This window comes from Telmatherina bonti (genome assembly GCF_933228915.1).
Source record: "Telmatherina bonti genome assembly, chromosome: 19".
Lineage (NCBI taxonomy): Eukaryota > Metazoa > Chordata > Actinopteri > Atheriniformes > Telmatherinidae > Telmatherina > Telmatherina bonti.
In genome coordinates this window covers 2,912,069-2,935,333 of record NC_136617.1, presented here as the reverse complement: position 1 = coordinate 2,935,333, position 23,265 = coordinate 2,912,069, and the positions used below count along the sequence as shown (strand labels likewise).

Below are 23,265 nucleotides of genomic sequence, written 5' to 3'. Positions count from 1 at the left end.
ACGTTGAAGAAACGTTGTAGGGATGTTGAAGAGACGTTGTAGGGATGTTGAAGTGACGCTGAAGAGACGTTGTAGGGATGTTGAAGTGACGTTGAAGAGACGTTGTAGGGATGTTGAAGTGACGTTGAAGAGATGTTGTAGGGATGTTGAAGTGACGTTGAAGAGACGTTGTACGGATGTTGAAGTGACGTTGTAGGGATGTTGAAGTGACGTTGAAGAGACGTTGTAGGGATGTTGAAGTGACGTTGAAGAGACGTTGTAGGGATGTTGAAGTGACGTTGAAGAGACGTTGTAGGGATGTTGAAGTGACGTTGAAGTGACGTTGTAGGGATGTTGAAGTGACGTTGAAGAGACGTTGTAGGGATGTTGAAGTGACGTTGAAGAGACGTTGTAGGGATGTTGAAGAGATGTTGAAGAGACGTTGTAGGGATGTTGAAGTGACGCTGAAGAGACGTTGTAGGGATGCTGAAGTGACGTTGAAGGGACGTTGTAGGGATGTTGAAGTGACGTTGAAGAGACGTTGTACGGATGTTGAAGTGACGTTGTAGGGATGTTGAAGTGACGTTGAAGAGACGTTGTAGGGATGTTGAAGTGACGTTGAAGAGATGTTGTAGGGATGTTGAAGTGACGTTGAAGAGATGTTGTAGGGATGTTGGAGTGACGTTGAAGAGACGTTGTACGGATGTTGAAGTGACGTTGTAGGGATGTTGAAGTGACGTTGAAGAGACGTTGTAGGGATGTTGAAGTGACGTTGAAGAGATGTTGTAGGGATTTTGAAGTGACGTTGAAGAGATGTTGTAGGGATGTTGAAGTGACGTTGAAGAGATGTTGTAGGGATGTTGAAGTGACGTTGAAGAGACGTTGAAGGGATGTTGAAGTGACGTTGAAGAGATGTTGTAGGGATGTTGAAGTGACGTTGAAGAGATGTTGTAGGGATGTTGAAGTGACGTTGAAGAGATGTTTTAGGGATGTTGAAGTGACTTTGAAGAGATGTTGAAGTGACGTTGAAGAGATGTTTTAGGGATGTTGAAGTGACTTTGAAGAGATGTTGAAGTGACGTTGAAGAGACGTTGTAGGGATGTTGAAGAGACGTTGTAGGGATGTTGAAGTGACGTTGAAGAGACGTTGTAGGGATGTTGAAGTGACGTTGAAGAGACGTTGTAGGGATGTTGAAGTGACGTTGTAGGGATGTTGAAGTGACGTTGAAGAGACGTTGTACAGATGTTGAAGTGACGTTGAAGAGACGTTGTAGGGATGTTGAAGAGATGTTGAAGAGACGTTGTAGGGATGTTGAAGTGACGTTGAAGAGACGTTGTAGGGATGTTGAAGTGACGTTGAAGGGACGTTGTAGGGATGTTGAAGTGACGTTGAAGAGATGTTGAAGTGACGTTGAAGAGACGTTGTAGGGATGTTGAAGAGACGTTGTAGGGATGTTGAAGTTACGTTGAAGAGACGTTGTAGGGATGTTGAAGTGACGTGGAAGAGACATTGTAGGGATGTTGAAGTGACGTTGAAGAGATGTTGAAGTGACGTTGAAGAGACGTTGTAGGGATGTTGAAGTGACGTTGAAGAGACGTTGTAGGGATGTTGAAGTGACGTTGAAGAGACGTTGTAGGGATGTTGAAGTGACGTTGAAGAGATGTTGTAGGGATGTTGAAGTGACGTTGAAGAGACGTTGTAGGGATGTTGAAGTGACGTTGTAGGGATGTTGAAGTGACGTTGAAGAGACGTTGTAGGGATGTTGAAGAGACGTTGAAGAGACGTTGTAGGGATGTTGAAGTGACGTTGAAGAGACGTTGTAGGGATGTAGAAGTGACGTTGAAGAGACGTTGTAGGGATGTTGAAATGACGAAGTGACGTTGTAGGGATGTTGAAGTGACGTTGAAGAGATGTTGTAGGGATGTTGAAGTGACGTTGAAGTGACGTAGGGATGTTGAAGTGACGTTGAAGAGACGTTGTAGGGATTTTGAAGAGACGTTGTAGGGATGTTGAAGTGACGTTGAAGAGATGTTGAAGTGACGCTGAAGAAACGTTGTAGGGATGTTGAAGAGACGTTGTAGGGATGTTGAAGTGACGTTGAAGAGACGTTGTAGGGATGTTGAAGTGACGTTGAAGAGACGTTGTAGGGATGTTGAAGTGACGTTGAAGAGATGTTGTAGGGATGTTGGAGTGACGTTGAAGAGACGTTGTACGGATGTTGAAGTGACGTTGTAGGGATGTTGAAGTGACGTTGAAGAGACGTTGTAGGGATGTTGAAGTGACGTTGAAGAGATGTTGTAGGGATGTTGAAGTGACGTTGAAGAGATGTTGTAGGGATGTTGAAGTGACGTTGAAGAGATGTTGTAGGGATGTTGAAGTGACGTTGAAGAGACGTTGAAGGGATGTTGAAGTGACGTTGAAGAGATGTTTTAGGGATGTTGAAGTGACTTTGAAGAGATGTTGAAGTGACGTTGAAGAGACGTTGTAGGGATGTTGAAGAGACGTTGTAGGGATGTTGAAGTGACGTTGAAGAGATGTTGTAGGGATGTTGAAGTGACGTTGAAGAGACGTTGTACGGATGTTGAAGTGACGTTGTAGGGATGTTGAAGTGACGTTGAAGAGACGTTGTAGGGATGTTGAAGTGACGTTGAAGAGATGTTGTAGGGATGTTGAAGTGACGTTGAAGAGATTTTGTAGGGATGTTGAAGTGACGTTGAAGAGATGTTGCAGGGATGTTGAAGTGACGTTGAAGAGGCGTTGAAGGGATATTGAAGTGACGTTGAAGAGATGTTTTAGGGATGTTGAAGTGACTTTGAAGAGATGTTGAAGTGACGTTGAAGAGACGTTGTAGGGATGTTGAAGAGACGTTGTAGGGATGTTGAAGTGACGTTGAAGAGACGTTGTAGGGATGTAGAAGTGACGTTGAAGAGACGTTGTAGGGATGTTGAAGTGACGTTGAAGAGATGTTGTAGGGATGTTGAAGTGACGTTGAAGAGACGTTGTAGGGATGTTGAAGTGACGTTGAAGTGACGTTGTAGGGATGTTGAAGAGATGTTGTAGGGATGTTGAAGTGACGTTGAAGAGACGTTGTAGGGATGTTGAAGTGACGTTGAAGAGATGTTGTAGGGATGTTGAAGTGACGTTGAAGAGATGTTGTAGGGATGTTGAAGTGACGTTTAAGAGATGTAGGGATGTTGAAGTGACGTTGAAGAGACGTTGTAGGGATGTTGAAGTGACGTTGAAGGGACGTTGTAGGGATGTTGAAGTGACGTTGAAGGGACGTTGTACGGATGTTGAAGTGACGTTGAAGGGACGTTGTAGGGGTGTTGAAGTGACGTTGAAGGGACGTTGTAGGGATGTTGAAGTGACGTTGAAGAGACGTTGTAGGGATGTTGAAGTGACGTTGTAGGGATGTTGAAGTGACGTTGAAGAGATGTTGTAGGGATGTTGAAGTGACGTTGAATAGACGTTGTAGGGATGTTGAAGTGACGTTGAAGAGATGTTGTAGGGATGTTGAAGTGACGTTGAAGAGATGTTGTAGGGATGTTGAAGTGACGTTTAAGAGATGTTGTAGGGATGTTGAAGTGACGTTGAAGAGACGTTGTAGGGATGTTGAAGTGACGTTGAAGGGACGTTGTAGGGATGTTGAAGTGACGTTGTAGGGATGTTGAAGTGACGTTGACGGGACGTTGTAGGGGTGTTGAAGTGACGTTGAAGGGACGTTGTAGGGATGTTGAAGTGACGTTGAAGGGACGTTGTAGGGATGTTGAAGTGACGTTGAAGGGACGTTGTAGGGATGTTGAAGTGACGTTGACGGGACGTTGTAGGGGTGTTGAAGTGACGTTGAAGGGACGTTGTAGGGATGTTGAAGTGACGTTGAAGAGACGTTGTAGGGATGTTGAAGTGACGTTGAAGTGACGTTGTAGGGATGTTGAAGTGACGTTGAAGAGATGTTGTAGGGATGTTGAAGTGACGTTGAAGAGATTTTGTAGGGATGTTGAAGTGACGTTGAAGAGATGTTGCAGGGATGTTGAAGTGACGTTGAAGAGGCGTTGAAGGGATATTGAAGTGACGTTGAAGAGATGTTTTAGGGATGTTGAAGTGACTTTGAAGAGATGTTGAAGTGACGTTGAAGAGACGTTGTAGGGATGTTGAAGAGACGTTGTAGGGATGTTGAAGTGACGTTGAAGAGACGTTGTAGGGATGTAGAAGTGACGTTGAAGAGACGTTGTAGGGATGTTGAAGTGACGTTGAAGAGATGTTGTAGGGATGTTGAAGTGACGTTGAAGAGACGTTGTAGGGATGTTGAAGTGACGTTGAAGTGACGTTGTAGGGATGTTGAAGTGACGTTGAAGAGATGTTGTAGGGATGTTGAAGTGACGTTGAAGAGACGTTGTAGGGATGTTGAAGTGACGTTGAAGAGATGTTGTAGGGATGTTGAAGTGACGTTGAAGAGACGTTGTAGGGATGTTGAAGTGACGTTGAAGGGACGTTGTAGGGATGTTGAAGTGACGTTGAAGGGACGTTGTACGGATGTTGAAGTGACGTTGAAGGGACGTTGTAGGGGTGTTGAAGTGACGTTGAAGGGACGTTGTAGGGATGTTGAAGTGACGTTGAAGAGACGTTGTAGGGATGTTGAAGTGACGTTGTAGGGATGTTGAAGTGACGTTGAAGAGATGTTGTAGGGATGTTGAAGTGACGTTGAATAGACGTTGTAGGGATGTTGAAGTGACGTTGAAGAGATGTTGTAGGGATGTTGAAGTGACGTTGAAGAGATGTTGTAGGGATGTTGAAGTGACGTTTAAGAGATGTTGTAGGGATGTTGAAGTGACGTTGAAGAGACGTTGTAGGGATGTTGAAGTGACGTTGAAGGGACGTTGTAGGGATGTTGAAGTGACGTTGTAGGGATGTTGAAGTGACGTTGACGGGACGTTGTAGGGGTGTTGAAGTGACGTTGAAGGGACGTTGTAGGGATGTTGAAGTGACGTTGAAGAGATGTTGTAGGGATGTTGAAGTGACGTTGAAGAGATGTTGTAGGGATGTTGAAGTGACGTTTAAGAGATGTTGTAGGGATGTTGAAGTGACGTTGAAGAGACGTTGTAGGGATGTTGAAGTGACGTTGAAGGGACGTTGTAGGGATGTTGAAGTGACGTTGTAGGGATGTTGAAGTGACGTTGACGGGACGTTGTAGGGGTGTTGAAGTGACGTTGAAGGGACGTTGTAGGGATGTTGAAGTGACGTTGAAGGGACGTTGTAGGGATGTTGAAGTGACGTTGAAGGGACGTTGTAGGGATGTTGAAGTGACGTTGACGGGACGTTGTAGGGGTGTTGAAGTGACGTTGAAGGGACGTTGTAGGGATGTTGAAGTGACGTTGAAGAGACGTTGTAGGGATGTTGAAGTGACGTTGAAGTGACGTTGTAGGGATGTTGAAGTGACGTTGAAGAGATGTTGTAGGGATGTTGAAGTGATGTTGAAGAGACGTTGTAGGGATGTTGAAGTGACGTTGAAGAGACGTTGTAGGGATGTTGAAGTGACGTTGAAGAGATGTTGTAGGGATGTTGAAGTGACGTTTAAGAGATGTTGTAGGGATGTTGAAGTGACGTTGAAGAGACGTTGTAGGGATGTTGAAGTGACGTTGAAGGGACGTTGTAGGGATGTTGAAGTGACGTTGAAGGGACGATGTAGGAATGTTGAAGTGACGTTGAAGGGACGTTGTAGGGGTGTTGAAGTGACGTTGAAGGGACGTTGTAGGGATGTTGAAGTGACGTTGAAGAGACGTTGTAGGGATGTTGAAGTGACGTTGAAGAGATGTTGTAGGGATGTTGAAGTGACGTTGAAGAGACGTTGTAGGGATGTTGAAGTGACGTTGTAGGGATGTTGAAGTGACGTTGAAGAGACGTTGTAGGGATGTTGAAGTGACGTTGAAGAGACGTTGTAGGGATGTTGAAGTGACGTTGAAGAGACGTTGTAGGGATGTTGAAGTGACGTTGAAGAGACGTTGTAGGGATGTTGAAGTGACGTTGTAGGGATGTTGAAGTGATGTTGAAGAGACGTTGTAGGGATGTTGAAGTGACGTTGAAGAGATGTTGTAGGGATGTTGAAGTGACGTTGAAGAGATGTTGTAGGGATGTTGAAGTGACGTTTAAGAGATGTTGTAGGGATGTTGAAGTGACGTTGAAGAGACGTTGTAGGGATGTTGAAGTGACGTTGAAGAGACGTTGTAGGGATGTTGAAGTGACGTTGAAGGGACGTTGTAGGGATGTTGAAGTGACGTTGAAGGGACGTTGTAGGGATGTTGAAGTGACGTTGACGGGACGTTGTAGGGGTGTTGAAGTGACGTTGAAGGGACGTTGTAGGGATGTTGAAGTGACGTTGAAGGGACGTTGTAGGGATGTTGAAGTGACGTTGAAGGGACGTTGTAGGGATGTTGAAGTGACGTTGACGGGACGTTGTAGGGGTGTTGAAGTGACGTTGAAGGGACGTTGTAGGGATGTTGAAGTGACGTTGAAGAGACGTTGTAGGGATGTTGAAGTGACGTTGAAGTGACGTTGTAGGGATGTTGAAGTGACGTTGAAGAGATGTTGTAGGGATGTTGAAGTGACGTTGAAGAGACGTTGTAGGGATGTTGAAGTGACGTTGAAGAGATGTTGTAGGGATGTTGAAGTGACGTTGAAGAGATGTTGTAGGGATGTTGAAGTGACGTTTAAGAGATGTTGTAGGGATGTTGAAGTGACGTTGAAGAGACGTTGTAGGGATGTTGAAGTGACGTTGAAGGGACGTTGTAGGGATGTTGAAGTGACGTTGAAGGGACGTTGTAGGGATGTTGAAGTGACGTTGAAGGGACGTTGTAGGGGTGTTGAAGTGACGTTGAAGGGACGTTGTAGGGATGTTGAAGGGACGTTGTAAACTGAACGGCTGGAGGACATTACTTTCAAGGTGAGGTCCAGACCTAGTGTCTCAGGGGAACGTTACATCTGCAATGTGGGTGTGGCTTATGGCACTTTCACAGTTTGGCGTCGGATTTTTGTCTGAAAACGTTGCAAGCGGTGTCTGCGTTAGGATTGTTGGGTAAGCGGGGCTCCAGCGACGTCTGCTGCAGGCATTTGCCAGGAAGGACATTTCTGGAGTTTTGAATGATCGTATACTGAGTATTGATTGTGGTATTAAGACATTTTAATTTTTCTGGACTTGACAGAACCAGTCAATACTGCTGACCATGCCGTTCTGTTGGAGCGCCTGGAGCACTGTGTTGGCCTGAAAGGCACAGCCCTGAAGTGGTTTCAATCTTACCTCGCAGACAGATTGTTTGCTGTCCAAAAGGAGCTCTTTTCTTCCTCAGTGGCCCCTCTGACCTGCGGGTTTGGGTCCACTATTGTTTTCCCTACTCCTGGTATTTCTTTCCATTCCTTTGCTGATGATCTGCATCATTGAAAAGTCCTTCCAGTGAGGTTCTGCTAAACATGACAGACATTCAAACATGGATGGACTTTAATTTCCTGAATAAATGAAAATAAAACAGGTGGTCTTTTTTGGTCGCCCTGAAACTGTTCAAGTTCTTGGCAAATATTGATCAATAAACATTTACTTGGTAATTACTTTTTCCAGTTAAGATTTATCAGAAAGATTCAGCCCTACCGAAGCAAAAGGAAGAGTTCTACACATTTATGTGTCCTCTCGCTTGGACGACTGCAACTCCCTGTATGTGGGAATCGAACAATAAGGACTTCAGCACCTGTAGCTTTTTCAGAATGCAGCTGCCCGACTTTACACTGGTTTAAAGAAATGTGCGCACATAACTCCGACGCTCTCTTCACTCCACTGGCTTCCAGTCAAATAGCGGATTTTAAGATTCTTCTCTTTAAGTGACTAAATAGGCTGGTCCCAGAGTTTCTGTCTGATCTTATTAACTTACATCGGCCCTCCAGAGGCCTTCGGTCAGCTACTTAGATGGTTTTGGAGGTTCTGCCTTCTCATTTAAAAAACCAGAGGAGATGCAGATTTTAAATCTAGTTTTTAGTCGAGGCTGAAAACATTTGTTTGCTTTGGCTTTTGGCTGATTGTGGTCACAGAATTGGACCTTGTGTGTACGAGTGCTGGCTTGTGTTTTTATGGTTTCTTTTCTTTGTCTTTATTGATGATGTAAAGCACCTTGGATGTTGTGGCTGTTTCAAATATGCTACACAAATAAAATGGACATTTTATTATTTTGAATTATTCTCAGTGAAATAAAACATTTTAATCATAAAGGTTTTTTGTGGGGTGTTCAACTTTGTTTTTCTTCTTTGTTTCTGATGTGTGAATGATGTTTACCATGGTGTTACTTGTGTTTCCAGGTTTTCTATCCGAGTAAAGATGGAACCAGGATCCCCATGTTTCTGGTCCATGCAAAAGACCTACAGAGAGACAGCAGCCATCCAGTCTTCCTGTATGGATACGGCGGCTTTGAGGCCTCCATTCAGCCCTACTACAAGTAAGACCGACAGGATAATTAACTGTTTGAGGGTTTAGGAGAGGGAATTCACCACAGGAAAGTCTGGAAGACTCGGATCGCAGAAACTAAACCAAATCCACGTCCAATAGAACCGAGCAAAGTTAATTAACCTGTTCACCGACAGTGATACTCCCCAAGCTACCACTGATCAATGCTGAAAAGGATTAAATGGAGGAAAAAAAGAAAGTAAAGAAAAGAAGCATGTGGTGGTGAAGGGGTGGGGATGCTCAAGGGCTCAACGTTTCAGAATTAAATCTTTTACATGATTACATGCAGTTTTTGATAGAAATTATGTGCATACATATTTATGGCACAACTAAAACTTGCACACAAAAACTATATGCAAGTAACGTTTTACATCAACATATATGTATGTAGACACATCTGCAAGTAACGTCTTACATAAATGGTGAGACACATCTGCATGTGACATTTTACATGCTGAGACAAATCTACATGTAACGTCTTACATGCTTAGACACATCTGCATGTAACGTCGTACATGCTTAGACACATCTTCATGTAACGTCTTACATGCTTAAACACATCTGCATGTAATGTTGTACATGCTTAGGCAAATCTACAGGTAACGTTTTACATACATGGTTAGACACATCTGCATGTAACATCTTACATGCTTAGACACATCTTCATGTAACGTCTTACATGCTTAAACACATCTGCATGTAATGTCGTACATGCTTAGGCAAATCTACAGGTAACGTTTTACATACATGCTTAGACACATCTGCATGTAACATCTTACATGCTTAGACACATCTTCATGTAACATCTTACATGCTTAGACACATCTTCATGTAACGTCTTACATACATGGTGAGACACATCTACATGAAACGGTTTACATACATGCTTAGACAAATCGACATGTAACGTTTTACATATATTCTTAGACACATCTACATGTAACATTTTACATATATGCTTAGACACATCTACATGTACCGTCTTACATACATGGTGAGACAAATCTACATGTAACGTCTTACATGCTTAGACACATCTACATGTAGCGTTTTACATACATGGTGAGACACATCTGCATGTAACATTTTCCATGCTGAGACAAATCTAAATGTAAGGTCTTACATGCTTAGACACATCTGCATGTAACATCTTACATGCTTAGACACATCTGCATGTAACGTGGTACATGCTTAGACACATCTTCATGTAACGACTTACATACATGGTGAACCACATCTACATGTGACGTTTTACATACATGCTTAGACACATCTGCATGTACCGTCTTACATACATAGTGAGACACATCTACATGTAACGGTTTACATACATGCTTAGACACATCTGCATGTAACATCTTACATGCTTAGACACATATTCATGTAACGTCTTACATACATGGTGAGACAAATCTACATGTAACGGTTTACATACATGCTTAGACAAATCGACATGTAATGTTTTACATATATGCTTAGACACATCTACATGTAACGTTTTACGTACATGCTTAGACACATCTGCATGTAACATCTTACATGCTTAGACACATCTGCATGTAACATCTTACATGCTTAGACACATCTACATGTAACATCGTACATGCTTTGACACATCTACATGTAACGTTTTACATACATGCTTAGACAAATCTACATGTAACGTCTTACATGCTTAGGCACATCTGCATGTAACGTCGTACGTGCTTAGGCAAATCTACATGTAACGTTTTACATACATGCTTAGACACATCTGCATGTAACATCTTACATGCTTAGACACATCTGCATGTAACGTCGTACATGCTTAGGCAAATCTACATGTAACGTTTTACATACATGCTTAGACACATCTGCATGTAACATCTTACATGCTTAGACACATCTTCATTTAACGTCTTACATACATGGTGAGACACATCTACATGTAACAGTTTACATACATGCTTAGACAAATCGGCATGTAACGTCTTACATGCTTAGGCACATCTGCATGTAACGTCGTACATGCTTAGACACATCTACATGTAACGTCGTACATGCTTAGACACATCTTCATGTAACTTCTTACATACCTGGTGAAACACATCTACATGTGACGTTTTACATATATGCTTAGACACATCTGCATGTACCGTCTTACATACATGGTGAGACACATCTGCATGTAACGGTTTACATACATGCTTAGACAATTCGACATGTAACGTTTTACATATTTGCTTAGACAAATCTGCATGTAACGTCTTACATGCTTAGACACATCTTCATGCAACGTCTTACATACATGGTGAGACACATCTACATGTAATGGTTTACATACATGCTTAGACAAATCGACATGTAACGTTTTACATACATGCTTAGACACATCTGCATGTAACATCTTACATGCTTAGACACATCTGCATGTAACGTCGTACATGCTTAGACACATCTTCATGTAACGTCTTACATACATGGTGAGACACGTCTACATGTAACTGTTTACATACATGCTTAGACACATCTACATGTACCGTCTTACATGCTTAGACACATCTGCATGTAACGTCGTACATGCTTAGACACATCTTCATGTAACGTCTTACATACATTGTGAGACACATCTACATGTAACTGTTTACATTCATGCTTAGACACATCTATATGTACCGTCTTACATGCTTAGACACATCTGCATGTAACGTCGTACATGCTTAGACACATCTTCTTGTAACGTCGTACATACATGGTGAGACATATCTGCATGTAACGTCGTACATGCTTAGGCAAATCTACATGTAACGTTTTACATACATGCTTAGACACATCTGCATGTAACATCTTACATGCTTAGACACATCTGCATGTAACGTCGTACATGCTTAGACACATCTTCATGTAACGTCTTACATACATGGTGAGACACATCTACATGTAACGGTTTACATACATGCTTAGACAAATCGACATGTTACGTTTTACATATATGCTTAGACAAATCTGCATGTAACGTCTTACATGCTTAGACACATCTTCATGTAACGTCTTACATACATGCTTAGACACATCTGCATGTACCGTCTTACATACATGGTGAGACACATCTACATGTAACAGTTTACATACATGCTTAGACAAATCGACATGTAACGTCTTACATGCTTAGGCACACCTGCATGTAACGTCGTACATGCTTAGACACATCTACATGTAACGTCGTACATGCTTAGACACATCTTCATGTAACTTCTTACATACCTGGTGAAACACATCTACATGTGACGTTTTACATATATGCTTAGACACATCTGCATGTACCGTCTTACATACATGGTGAGACACATCTGCATGTAACGGTTTACATACATGCTTAGACAATTCGACATGTAACGTTTTACATATATGCTTAGACAAATCTGCATGTAACGTCTTACATGCTTAGACACATCTTCATGTAACGTCTTACATGCTTAGACACATCTTCATGCAACGTCTTACATACATGGTGAGACACATCTACATGTAATGGTTTACATACATGCTTAGACAAATCGACATGTAACGTTTTACATACATGCTTAGACACATCTGCATGTAACATCTTACATGCTTAGACACATCTGCATGTAACGTCGTACATGCTTAGACACATCTTCATGTAACGTCTTACATACATGGTGAGACACGTCTACATGTAACTGTTTACATACATGCTTAGACACATCTACATGTACCGTCTTACATGCTTAGACACATCTGCATGTAACGTCGTACATGCTTAGACACATCTTCTTGTAACGTCGTACATACATGGTGAGACATATCTGCATGTAACGTCGTACATGCTTAGGCAAATCTACATGTAACGTTTTACATACATGCTTAGACACATCTGCATGTAACATCTTACATGCTTAGACACATCTGCATGTAACGTCGTACATGCTTAGACACATCTTCATGTAACGTCTTACATACATGGTGAGACACATCTACATGTAACGGTTTACATACATGCTTAGACAAATCGACATGTTACGTTTTACATATATGCTTAGACAAATCTGCATGTAACGTCTTACATGCTTAGACACATCTTCATGTAACGTTTTACATACATGCTTAGACACATCTGCATGTAACATCTTACATGCTTAGACACATCTGCATGTAACGTCGTACATGCTTAGACACATCTTCATGTAACGTCTTACATACATGGTGAGACACATCTACATGTAACTGTTTACATACATGCTTAGACACATCTACATGTAACGTTTTACATACATGCTTAGACACATCTTCATGTAACGTCTTACATACATGGTGAGACACATCTACATGTAACTGTTTACATTCATGCTTAGACACATCTATATGTACCGTCTTACATGCTTAGACACATCTGCATGTAACGTCGTACATGCTTAGACACATCTTCTTGTAACGTCGTACATGCTTAGACACATCTGCATGTACCGTCTTACATACATTGTGAGACACATCTGCATGTAACGGTTTACATACATGCTTAGACAATTCGACATGTAACGTTTTACATATATGCTTAGACAAATCTGCATGTAACGTCTTACATGCTTAGACACATCTTCATGTAACGTCTTACATACATGGTGAGACACATCTACATGTAATGGTTTACATACATGCTCAGACAAATCGACATGTAACGTTTTACATACATGCTTAGACACATCTGCATGTAACATCTTACATGCTTAGACACATCTGCATGTAACGTCGTACATGCTTAGACACATCTTCATGTAACGTCTTACATACATGGTGAGACACGTCTACATGTAACTGTTTACATACATGCTTAGACACATCTACATGTACCGTCTTACATGCTTAGACACATCTGCATGTAACGTCGTACATGCTTAGACACATCTTCTTGTAACGTCTTACATACATGGTGAGACATATCTGCATGTAACGTCGTACATGCTTAGACACATCTTCATGTAACGTCTTACATACATGGTGAGACACATCTACATGTAACGGTTTACATACATGCTTAGACAAATCGACATGTTACGTTTTACATATATTCTTAGACAAATCTACATGTAACGTCTTACATGAATTAGACACATCTACATGTAACGTTTTACATACATGCTTAGACACATCTGCATGTACCGTCTTACATACATGGTGAGACACATCTACATGTAACAGTTTACATACAAGCTTAGACAAATCGACATGTAACGTCTTACATAATTAGGCACATCTGCATGTAACGTCGTACATGCTTAGACACATCTACATGTAACGTCGTACATGCTTAGACACATCTTCATGTAACTTCTTACATACCTGGTGAAACACATCTACATGTGACGTTTTACATATATGCTTAGACACATCTGCATGTACCGTCTTACATACATGGTGAGACACATCTGCATGTAACGGTTTACATACATGCTTAGACAATTCGACATGTAACGTTTTACATATATGCTTAGACAAATCTGCATGTAACGTCTTACATGCTTAGACACATCTTCATGTAACGTCTTACATGCTTAGACACATCTTCATGTAACGTCATACATACATGGTGAGACACATCTACATGTAACTGTTTACATACATGCTTAGACACATCTACATGTACCGTCTTACATGCTTAGACACATCTGCATGTAACGTCGTACATGCTTAGACACATCTGCATGTAACGTCGTACATGCTTAGACACATCTTCATGTAACGTCTTACATACATGGTGAGACACATCTACATGTAACGTTTTACATACATGCTTAGACACATCTGCATGTAACGTCGTACATGCTTAGACACATCTTCATGTAACGTCTTACATACATGGTGAGACACATCTACATGTAACGGTTTACATACATGGTGAGACACATCTACATGTAACGGTTTACATACATGCTTAGACAAATCTACATGTAACGTCTTACATGCTTAGACACATCTACATGTAACGTTTTACATACATGGTGAGACACATCTGCATGTAACATTTTAAATGCTGAGACAAATCTACATGTAACGTCTTACATGCTTAGGCACATCTGCATGTAACGTCGTACATGCTTAGGCAAATCTACATGTAACGGTTTACATACATGCTTGGACAAATCTACATGTAACGTCTTACATGCTTAGACACATATGCATGTACCGTCTTACATGCTTAGACACATCTGCATGTACCGTCTTACATGCTTAGACACATCTTCATGTAACGTCTTACATACATAGTGAGACACATCTGCATGTAACGTCCTTAGGCACATCTACATGTAACGTTTTACATTCATGGTGAGACACATCTACATGTAACGTCTTACATACATGACATAAATTGTGAGACACATCTCCATGTAACGTTTTACATACATGCTTAGACACATCTGCATGTAACATCTTACATGCTTAGACACATCTACATGTAACGTTTTACATACATAGTGAGACACATCTACATGTAACGTTTTACATACATGCTTAGACACATCTGCATGTAACATCTTACATGCTTAGACACATCTACATGTAACGTTTTACATACATAGTGAGACACATCTACATGTAACGTTTTACATACATGCTTAGACACATCTGCATGTAACATCTTACATGCTTAGACACATCTACATGTAACGCTTTACATGCTTAGACACATCTACATGTAATGTTTTACATGCTTAGACACATCTACATGTAACGTCTTACATGCTTAGGCACATCTGCATGTAACGTCGTACATGCTTAGGCAAATCTACATGTAACGTCTTACATACATGGTGAGACACATCTACATGTAACGGTTTACATACATGCTTGGACAAATCTACATGTAACGTCTTACATGCTTAGACACATATGCATGTACCGTCTTACATGCTTAGACACATCTGCATGTACCGTCTTACATGCTTAGACACATCTTCATGTAACGTCTTACATACATCGTGAGACACATCTGCATGTAACGTCGTACATGCATGCTTAGACAAATCTACATGTAACGTCTTACATGCTTAGACACTTCTACATGTAATGTTTTACATACATGGTGAGACACATCTGCATGTAACATTTTACATGCTGAGACAGATCTACATGTAACGTCTTACATGCTTAGGCACATCTGCATATAACATCTTACATGCTTAGACACATCTGCATGTAACGTCGTACATGCTTAGACACATCTTCATGTAACTTCTTACATACCTGGTGAAACACATCTACATGTGACGTTTTACATACATGCTTAGACACATCTGCATGTACCGTCTTACATACATGGTGAGACACATCTACATGTAACGGTTTACATACATGCTTAGACAAATCGACATGTAACGTTTTACATATATGCTTAGACAAATCTACATGTAACGTCTTACATGCTTAGACAAATCTACATGTAACGTCTTACATGCTTAAGCACATCTGCATGTAATGTCGTACATGCTTAGATACATCTTCATGTAACGTCTTACATACATGGTGAGACACATCTACATGTAACGGTTTACATACATGCTCAGACACATCTACATGTAACGTTTTACATACATGCTTAGACAAATCTACATGTAACATCTTACATGCTTAGACACATCTGCATGTAACGTCGTACATGCTTAGACACATCTTCATGTAACTTCTTACATACCTGGTGAAACACATCTACATGTGACGTTTTACATACATGCTTAGACACATCTGCATGTACCGTCTTACATACATGGTGAGACACATCTACATGTAACGTCTTACATACATGCTTAGACACATCTACATGTAACGTTTTACATACATGCTTAGACAAATCTACATGTAACATCTTACATGCTTAGACACATCTGCATGTAACGTTGTACATGCTTAGACACATCTTCATGTAACGTCTTACATACATGGTGAGACACATCTACATGTAACTGTTTACATACATGCTTAGACACATCTACATGTACCGTCCTACATGCTTAGACACATCTTCATGTACCGTATTACATACATAGTGAGACACATCTACATGTAATAGTTTACATACATGCTTAGACAAATCGACATGTAACGTTTTACATTTATTCTTAGACAAATCTACATGTAACGTCTTACATGCTTAGGCACATCTGCATGTAACATCTTACATGCTTAGACACATCTACATGTAACGTTTTACGTACATGCTTAGACACATCTGCATGTAACATGTTACATGCTTAGACACATCTGCATGTAACGTCTTACATACATGGTGAGACACATCTACATGTAACGTCTTACGTCCTTAGGCACATCTACATGTAACGTTTTACATTCATGGTGAGACACATCTACATGTAACGTCTTACATACATGACATAAATTGTGAGACACATCTCCATGTAACGTTTTACATACATGCTTAGACACATCTGCATGTAACATCTTACATGCTTAGACACATCTACATGTAACGTTTTACATACATAGTGAGACACATCTACATGTAACGTTTTACATACATGCTTAGACACATCTGCATGTAACATCTTACATGCTTAGACACATCTACATGTAACGTTTTACATACATAGTGAGACACATCTACATGTAACGTTTTACATACATGCTTAGACACATCTGCATGTAACATCTTACATGCTTAGACACATCTACATGTAACGCTTTACATGCTTAGACACATCTACATGTAATGTTTTACATGCTTAGACACATCTACATGTAACGCTTTACATGCTTAGACACACCTGCATGTAGCGTCGTACATGCTTAGACGCATTTACATGTAACGTTTTACATACCTGCTTCGAGACATCTGTATGTAACGTCTTACATGCTGAGATACATCTACATGTAACATCTTACATACATGCTTAGTACGGCTGGGACGAAATACTTTTCTCACAATTTGAATATTCACTATTTTTTTGGTACCGATTCAATTTTAATTGCAGTTTGTAAGTATTGCAAATTTTTACAGACAATATCAAAAAGTTATATGAGCCAGTTTTCCCAAATAAGAATATCCACTGTTTGTCAGTAGTAAACTCTCCAGCAGGTCCTCCTGCTCAAAAGCATGTTCCTCTGGGTGAAGTGGTTCCTCGTCCTGATAGTCTATACATTCTGTAATCATGAACAATGAGAAATATAGTTAGACCCCTCAGTTTACTGTAAATCTGTAAAAACTCTGACCAATCCAAACGTTCCGACCCAAATGGAGTTGTTCATTTCTAATTTTCTTCTCCCGGCTCCCCTCCTCCCCCTCCTGCAGCGCATACCTGATGGGCCTTGTGCCAGCATTGTACCTGGAAATCACATTATTTGATTTTTTAGATAATTTATTGTATGTTACTGCTGCAAATAAGTACCTGTCTATCAGCTAAAATTCTGACCCTTAAAGACCTGTTCGTCCACCCTTAAAAAGTCCACCTCCACTTGTGTCTGTGGCCTGTATAGCGCCATTTCACAACAATGTTGTCACAGGACACTTTACATCCACATCATTTCGAGCCAATTCATACATATCCTATAATAGAAACCAACTGATTGCATCAAGTCATGACTTCGATTCAATCTCCCATCCTGAGCTGCACTCGGCGACAGTGGGAAGAAAAAAACTCCCCTTTAACAGGAAGAAAACCTCCAGCAGAACCCGGCTCAGGGAGGGCAGCCATCTGCCTCGACTGGTTGGGGTGGAGAGGACAGGAAAGACAGAACTACATGTACAACTGCACTTAATCAGGAAGACCTGCGGAAAAAAGGAGAAATAAGTTAGAGACGGCAATATTGGCATATATTTATACATGAATATATTAGAGAAACAGAGCGAGGTACTTCTCAGTGCATCAGGTAACATCCCCATTGCTACATAAGTAATGGATGGCTAGACTACCCATAACTATAAGAGCAATGCGCAGAACCTGGACAGTTGGGTCCCTGTCGTGAAATTTATCAGATGAAAAAAATCTATAAATCAACTGTTTTCTGTTCAATTTATTGGCCATGTACAGATGTTGCGGGCGAGAGTTCTCGAAAGCTCTGCCCCTGCTCAAAGTGCTACAGTGTTCTTTAAGCAAACACAAACAACCTTTGCCTGGCAGCACTAGTCAAAACAACTGCTAGCTTGGAGATAACAACAGTCAAAGCTGAAACAGGCCTTGAACAGAACACTTTTAACAGTTTTATGCATGAATCTACTAAAGCAAGCTTACTGAACTACTCTAACTATGCCGAATATATATCTTGTACTACTTAAAAGAAACTTAATAAATGAGTAACATATTAAAACTACACTATATAATTCCATAATTCCACCACATTCTGATCCTTTCAGTGTGTCTCACTATGTATGCTATGTTCATGAATGACAATTCATGAACATAGCAAAGCAACAAAACAAACCCATAAAATAACACTAACTACCCAAAGAGATACAGGAAACTAAAACATCAGAATGGCCACACAGGGTTGAAGAACATTTGTCATAAAACATCCTGAAAGGAAAAACACTCACGTGTCAGTGTCAGAATCAGAAAAGCCATCACTATCAAAACGAAGGAAAAAGGATCAAAGAGAGGGAGATCCGAAGCAGGAAGAGAGTAATAAACAAGCCGAGGAATGCGACGTCCTAAGGCAGTGTCAAGCAGCCTAATCAACAAGGCTGTGATACACGGAATGCAACACAAAATTCAATTCAATTCCACTTTATTTACAAACCGGATTCCAAAAAAGTTGGGACACTTTAGAAATTGTGAATAAAAACTGAATGCAATGATGTGGAGGTGCCAACTTCTAATATTTTATTCAGAATACAACATAAATCACAGGTCAATAGTTTAAACTGAGAAATTGTATGATATTAAGGAAAAATATGCTCATTCAAAATTTCATGGTGTCAACAAATCCCAAAAAAGTTGGGACAAGAACCTATTAGAGGCTGGAAAAAGTCATTTGAGCATACAGCAAACACCTGCAAGACCAATCAGCACTAATCAGGTCAATTGGCAATATGATTGGGTATAAAAAGTGCTTCTCAGATTGGCAGTGTCCCTCAGAAGCCAAGATGGGTAGAGGATCACCAACTCCCACAATGTTGCATAAAAAGATAGCGGAACAGTATCAGAGAGGTGTTACCCAGCGAAAAATTGCAAAGAGTTTGCAGTTGTCATCATCAACTGTGAATAATATCATCAGAAGATTCAGAGAATCTGGAAAAATCTCTGTGCGTAAAGGTCAAGGCCGGAGAACCATACTGAATGCCCGTGATCTCCGGGCCCTTAAACGACACTGCATCAAAAACAGGAGTGCTACTGTGAAGGAAATCACAGCATGGGCTCAGGAGTACTTCCAGAAACCATTGTCAGTGAACACAATCCACCGTGCCATCCGCCGTTGCCAGCTGAAACTCTATTCTGCGAAGAAGAAGCCATTTCTAACAAAGATCCACAAGCGAAGACGTTTACACTGGGCCAGGAGTCATTTAAAATGGAGTGTGGCAAAATGGAAGACTGTTCTGTGGTCAGACGAATCACGTTTTGAGGTTCTTTTTGGAAATCTGGGGCGCCAGGTCATCAGGACCAAAGAGGACAGTGACAACCCAAGTTGCTATCAACGCTCTGTTCAGAAGCCTGCATCTCTGATGGTGTGGGGTTGCATGAATGCGTGTGGCATGGGCAGCTTGCACATCTGGAAAGGCACCATCAATGCAGAAAAATATATTCAGGTTCTAGAGCAACATATGCTCCCATCCAAACGTCGTCTCTTTCATGGAAGACCCTGCATTTTTCAACAAGATAATGCCAGACCACATTCTGCATCAATCACAACATCATGGCTGCGTGGGAGAAGGATTCGGGTACTGACCTGGCCAGCCAACAGTTCAGATCTTTCACCTATAGAAAACATTTGGCGCATCATTAAGAGGAAGGTCAGACAAAGAAGACCCAAGACGATTGAACACTTAGAGGCCTGTATTAGACAAAAATGGGAGAACATTCCTATGTCTACACTTGAGAAGCTGGTCTCCTCAATGCCCAGACGTCTGTTGAGTGTTGTAAGAAGAAGGGGGGGTGTCACACAGTGGGGAAAATGGCCTTGTCCCAACTTTTTTGGGATTTGTTGACACCATGAAATTTTGAATGAGCATATTTTTCCTTAATATCATACAATTTCTCAGTTTAAACTATTGACCTGTGATTTATGTTGTATTCTGAATAAAATATTAGAAGTTGGCACCTCCACATCATTGCATTCAGTTTTTATTCACAATTTCTAAAGTGTCCCAACTTTTTTGGAATCCGGTTGTATATAGCGTCAAATCACGGCAATGCCATCTCAAGACGCTTTACAGACAGAGAAGAAAACATAATGAAAGTCAATTCATAACAGCCTATATAAGGAAACCAACAGATTGAGTTGAGTCCAACTCAATCTCCCATCCTGAGCAAGCACACTGGCGACAGTGGGAAGGAAAAAACTCCCTTTTAACAGGAAGGAAACCTCCGGCAGAACCCGGCTCAGGACAGGCAGCCATCTGCCTCTGCTGTGTGGGGGGAAGAGGACAGAAAGACAACAGACAACAGGAACTGCTACTCCCGGCCAGGGAGACCTGCTGAGACAGGAGACATACATGTTAATGATGCAACACTGTTATTGGGAGGGGGGGGGTAAAAGAGAGAGAAAGAAGCTCAGTGTAGGAAATGTCCCTCAGCAGTCTAAACCTATAGCAGCATAACTAAGGGATGCTAACCATCCCTAGCTATAGGACTTATCAAAAAGATAAGTCTTCAGCCTAGTCTTAAAGGTGGGGAGGGTGTCTGCTTCCCTAACACTAACTGGGAGCTTATTCCATAAGAGAGGGGCCTGATAACCAAAGGCTCTGCCTCCTGCTCGGCTCTTTGAGACTCTAGGAACCACAAGTAAGCCTGCAGTCTGCGAACGAAGTACTCTGCTTGGTATATAAGGAACAATGGGGTCTTTGATATATAGTGGTGCCTGGTTGTGGAGGGCTTTATATGTAAGGAGAAGGATTTTAAATTCTATTCTAGATTCAACAGGCAGCCAATGAAGAGAGGCTAAAACTGGAGAAATATGATCTCTCCTGCTGGTTCTGGTCAGGACTCTGGCTGCAGAATTCTGGATCAGCTGAAGGCTTTTCAGGGCATATTTAGGACAGCCCAGTAATAGAGAGTTACAGTAATCTAGTCTCGAAGTAACAAAAGCGTGAACCAGTTTTTCTGCATCACTCTGAGACAGAATGTCCCTAATTTTGGCTATATTACGTAAATGAAAGAAGGCTGTTTTAGTAACCTGCTTAATATGTGGGCCAAAGGACAGGTCAGGGTCAAATATTACTCCAAGGTTTCTCACTGTAGCACTGGAAGCTAAAGTAATGCCATCCAGGTTCATTACAAAACTGGAAAATTTAGCTCTGAGTTTTTCAGATCCAACGAGAATTACTTCAGTCTTATCTGAGTTTAAGAGGAGAAAATTTCTAGACATCCAGTTCCTTATGTCTATGAGACAATTTTGTAGCCTATTGGGCTGATTTGTTTCATCTGGTTTAAAGGATAAGTACATCTGAGTATCATTTGCATAACAATGAAAGTTTATTCCATGCTGTCTAATAATTTTGCCTAAAGGGAGCATATATAGCGTGAAGAGTATTGGTCCAAGTACAGAACCTTGAGGAACTCCATGACTTACTGTAGATTGTGAGGAGGACTTGTCATTTACATGAACAAACTGAAGTCTATCAGATAAATATGATTTAAACCAGCTTAACGCTGTACCTGTAATTCCAACCACCTGTTCTAGTCTCTGTAACAGAATGTTATGATCGACTGTATCAAATGCAGCACTAAGATCAAGCAAGATAAGTACGGACACAAGTCCTTTGTCTGAGGCCATAAGAAGGTCATTAGTAACTTTCACCAATGCCGTCTCAGTGCTATGATGAGCTCTAAATCCTGACTGAAACTCCTTGCATAAATTATTTCTGCTCAAGTGGGCATGTAGCTGAGCTGAAACTATTTTCTCCAGAATTTTGGACATAAACGGGAGGTTAGATATAGGTCTATAATTTGCTATCACCTCTGGATCCAGAGATTGCTTTTTAAGTAAAGGCTTGATTACAGCAGTTTTAAATGATTGTGGTACATATCCTGTCACTAAAGACATATTGATAAGACTTAGTAGTGATGTATTAATTAAAGGGAAAATGTCCTTAAAGAGGCTCGTTGGGAGAGGGTCTAAGATACAGGTGGATGGTTTAGATGAAGCTATTATTTTAGTTAATTCAGAGGGTTGGACAGGACAGAAACTATTTAGACACAAGTCAGATCCTGGTTCTAAGGATGCTTCAGAGACCACAACAGGCTCAACATTATGAGTAGAAGGAAGAATATTGTGAATTTGATCTCTAATAGTATCAATTTTATTCCTGAAAAAATACATGAAATCATCACAGCTAAGTGAGAAAGGAATACATGGCTCCACAGCGCTCCGGCTCCTAGTAAGCCTAGCTACAGTGCTGAAAAGAAACCGAGGGTTGTTTTTGTTTTCCTCTATCAATGATGAATAATAAGCTGTTCTTGCCGTACGTAAGGCTTTTTTGTATACGATTAAACTTTCTTTCCAGGTTAAGCGAGACTCCTCTAGTCCTGATGAACGCCATCAAAGGATTTATAGTTAGTTTTGTGCTTAGGACTAATTAATAATTCTGACTGAAAGATAGCTGCAACACCTCCTCCTCTGCTTGTAGTTCTAGGAATGTGAAA

The 23,265-nt window shown here is 40.9% G+C and overlaps 1 protein-coding gene across 1 annotated transcript in view; it reads left to right on the top strand.

The window, feature by feature from the left end:
• Nucleotides 1-23,265, top strand: part of LOC306769648 (prolyl endopeptidase) — a gene marked incomplete at its 3' end in the record, with an annotated part of 318,806 nt that overhangs the window by 272,692 nt on the left and 22,849 nt on the right. The window contains exon 11 of the mRNA XM_079258332.1: nt 8,314-8,450. Coding sequence (XP_079114458.1) covers nt 8,314-8,450 — 137 coding nt within the window. The remainder of the gene's footprint in view (nt 1-8,313; nt 8,451-23,265) is intronic.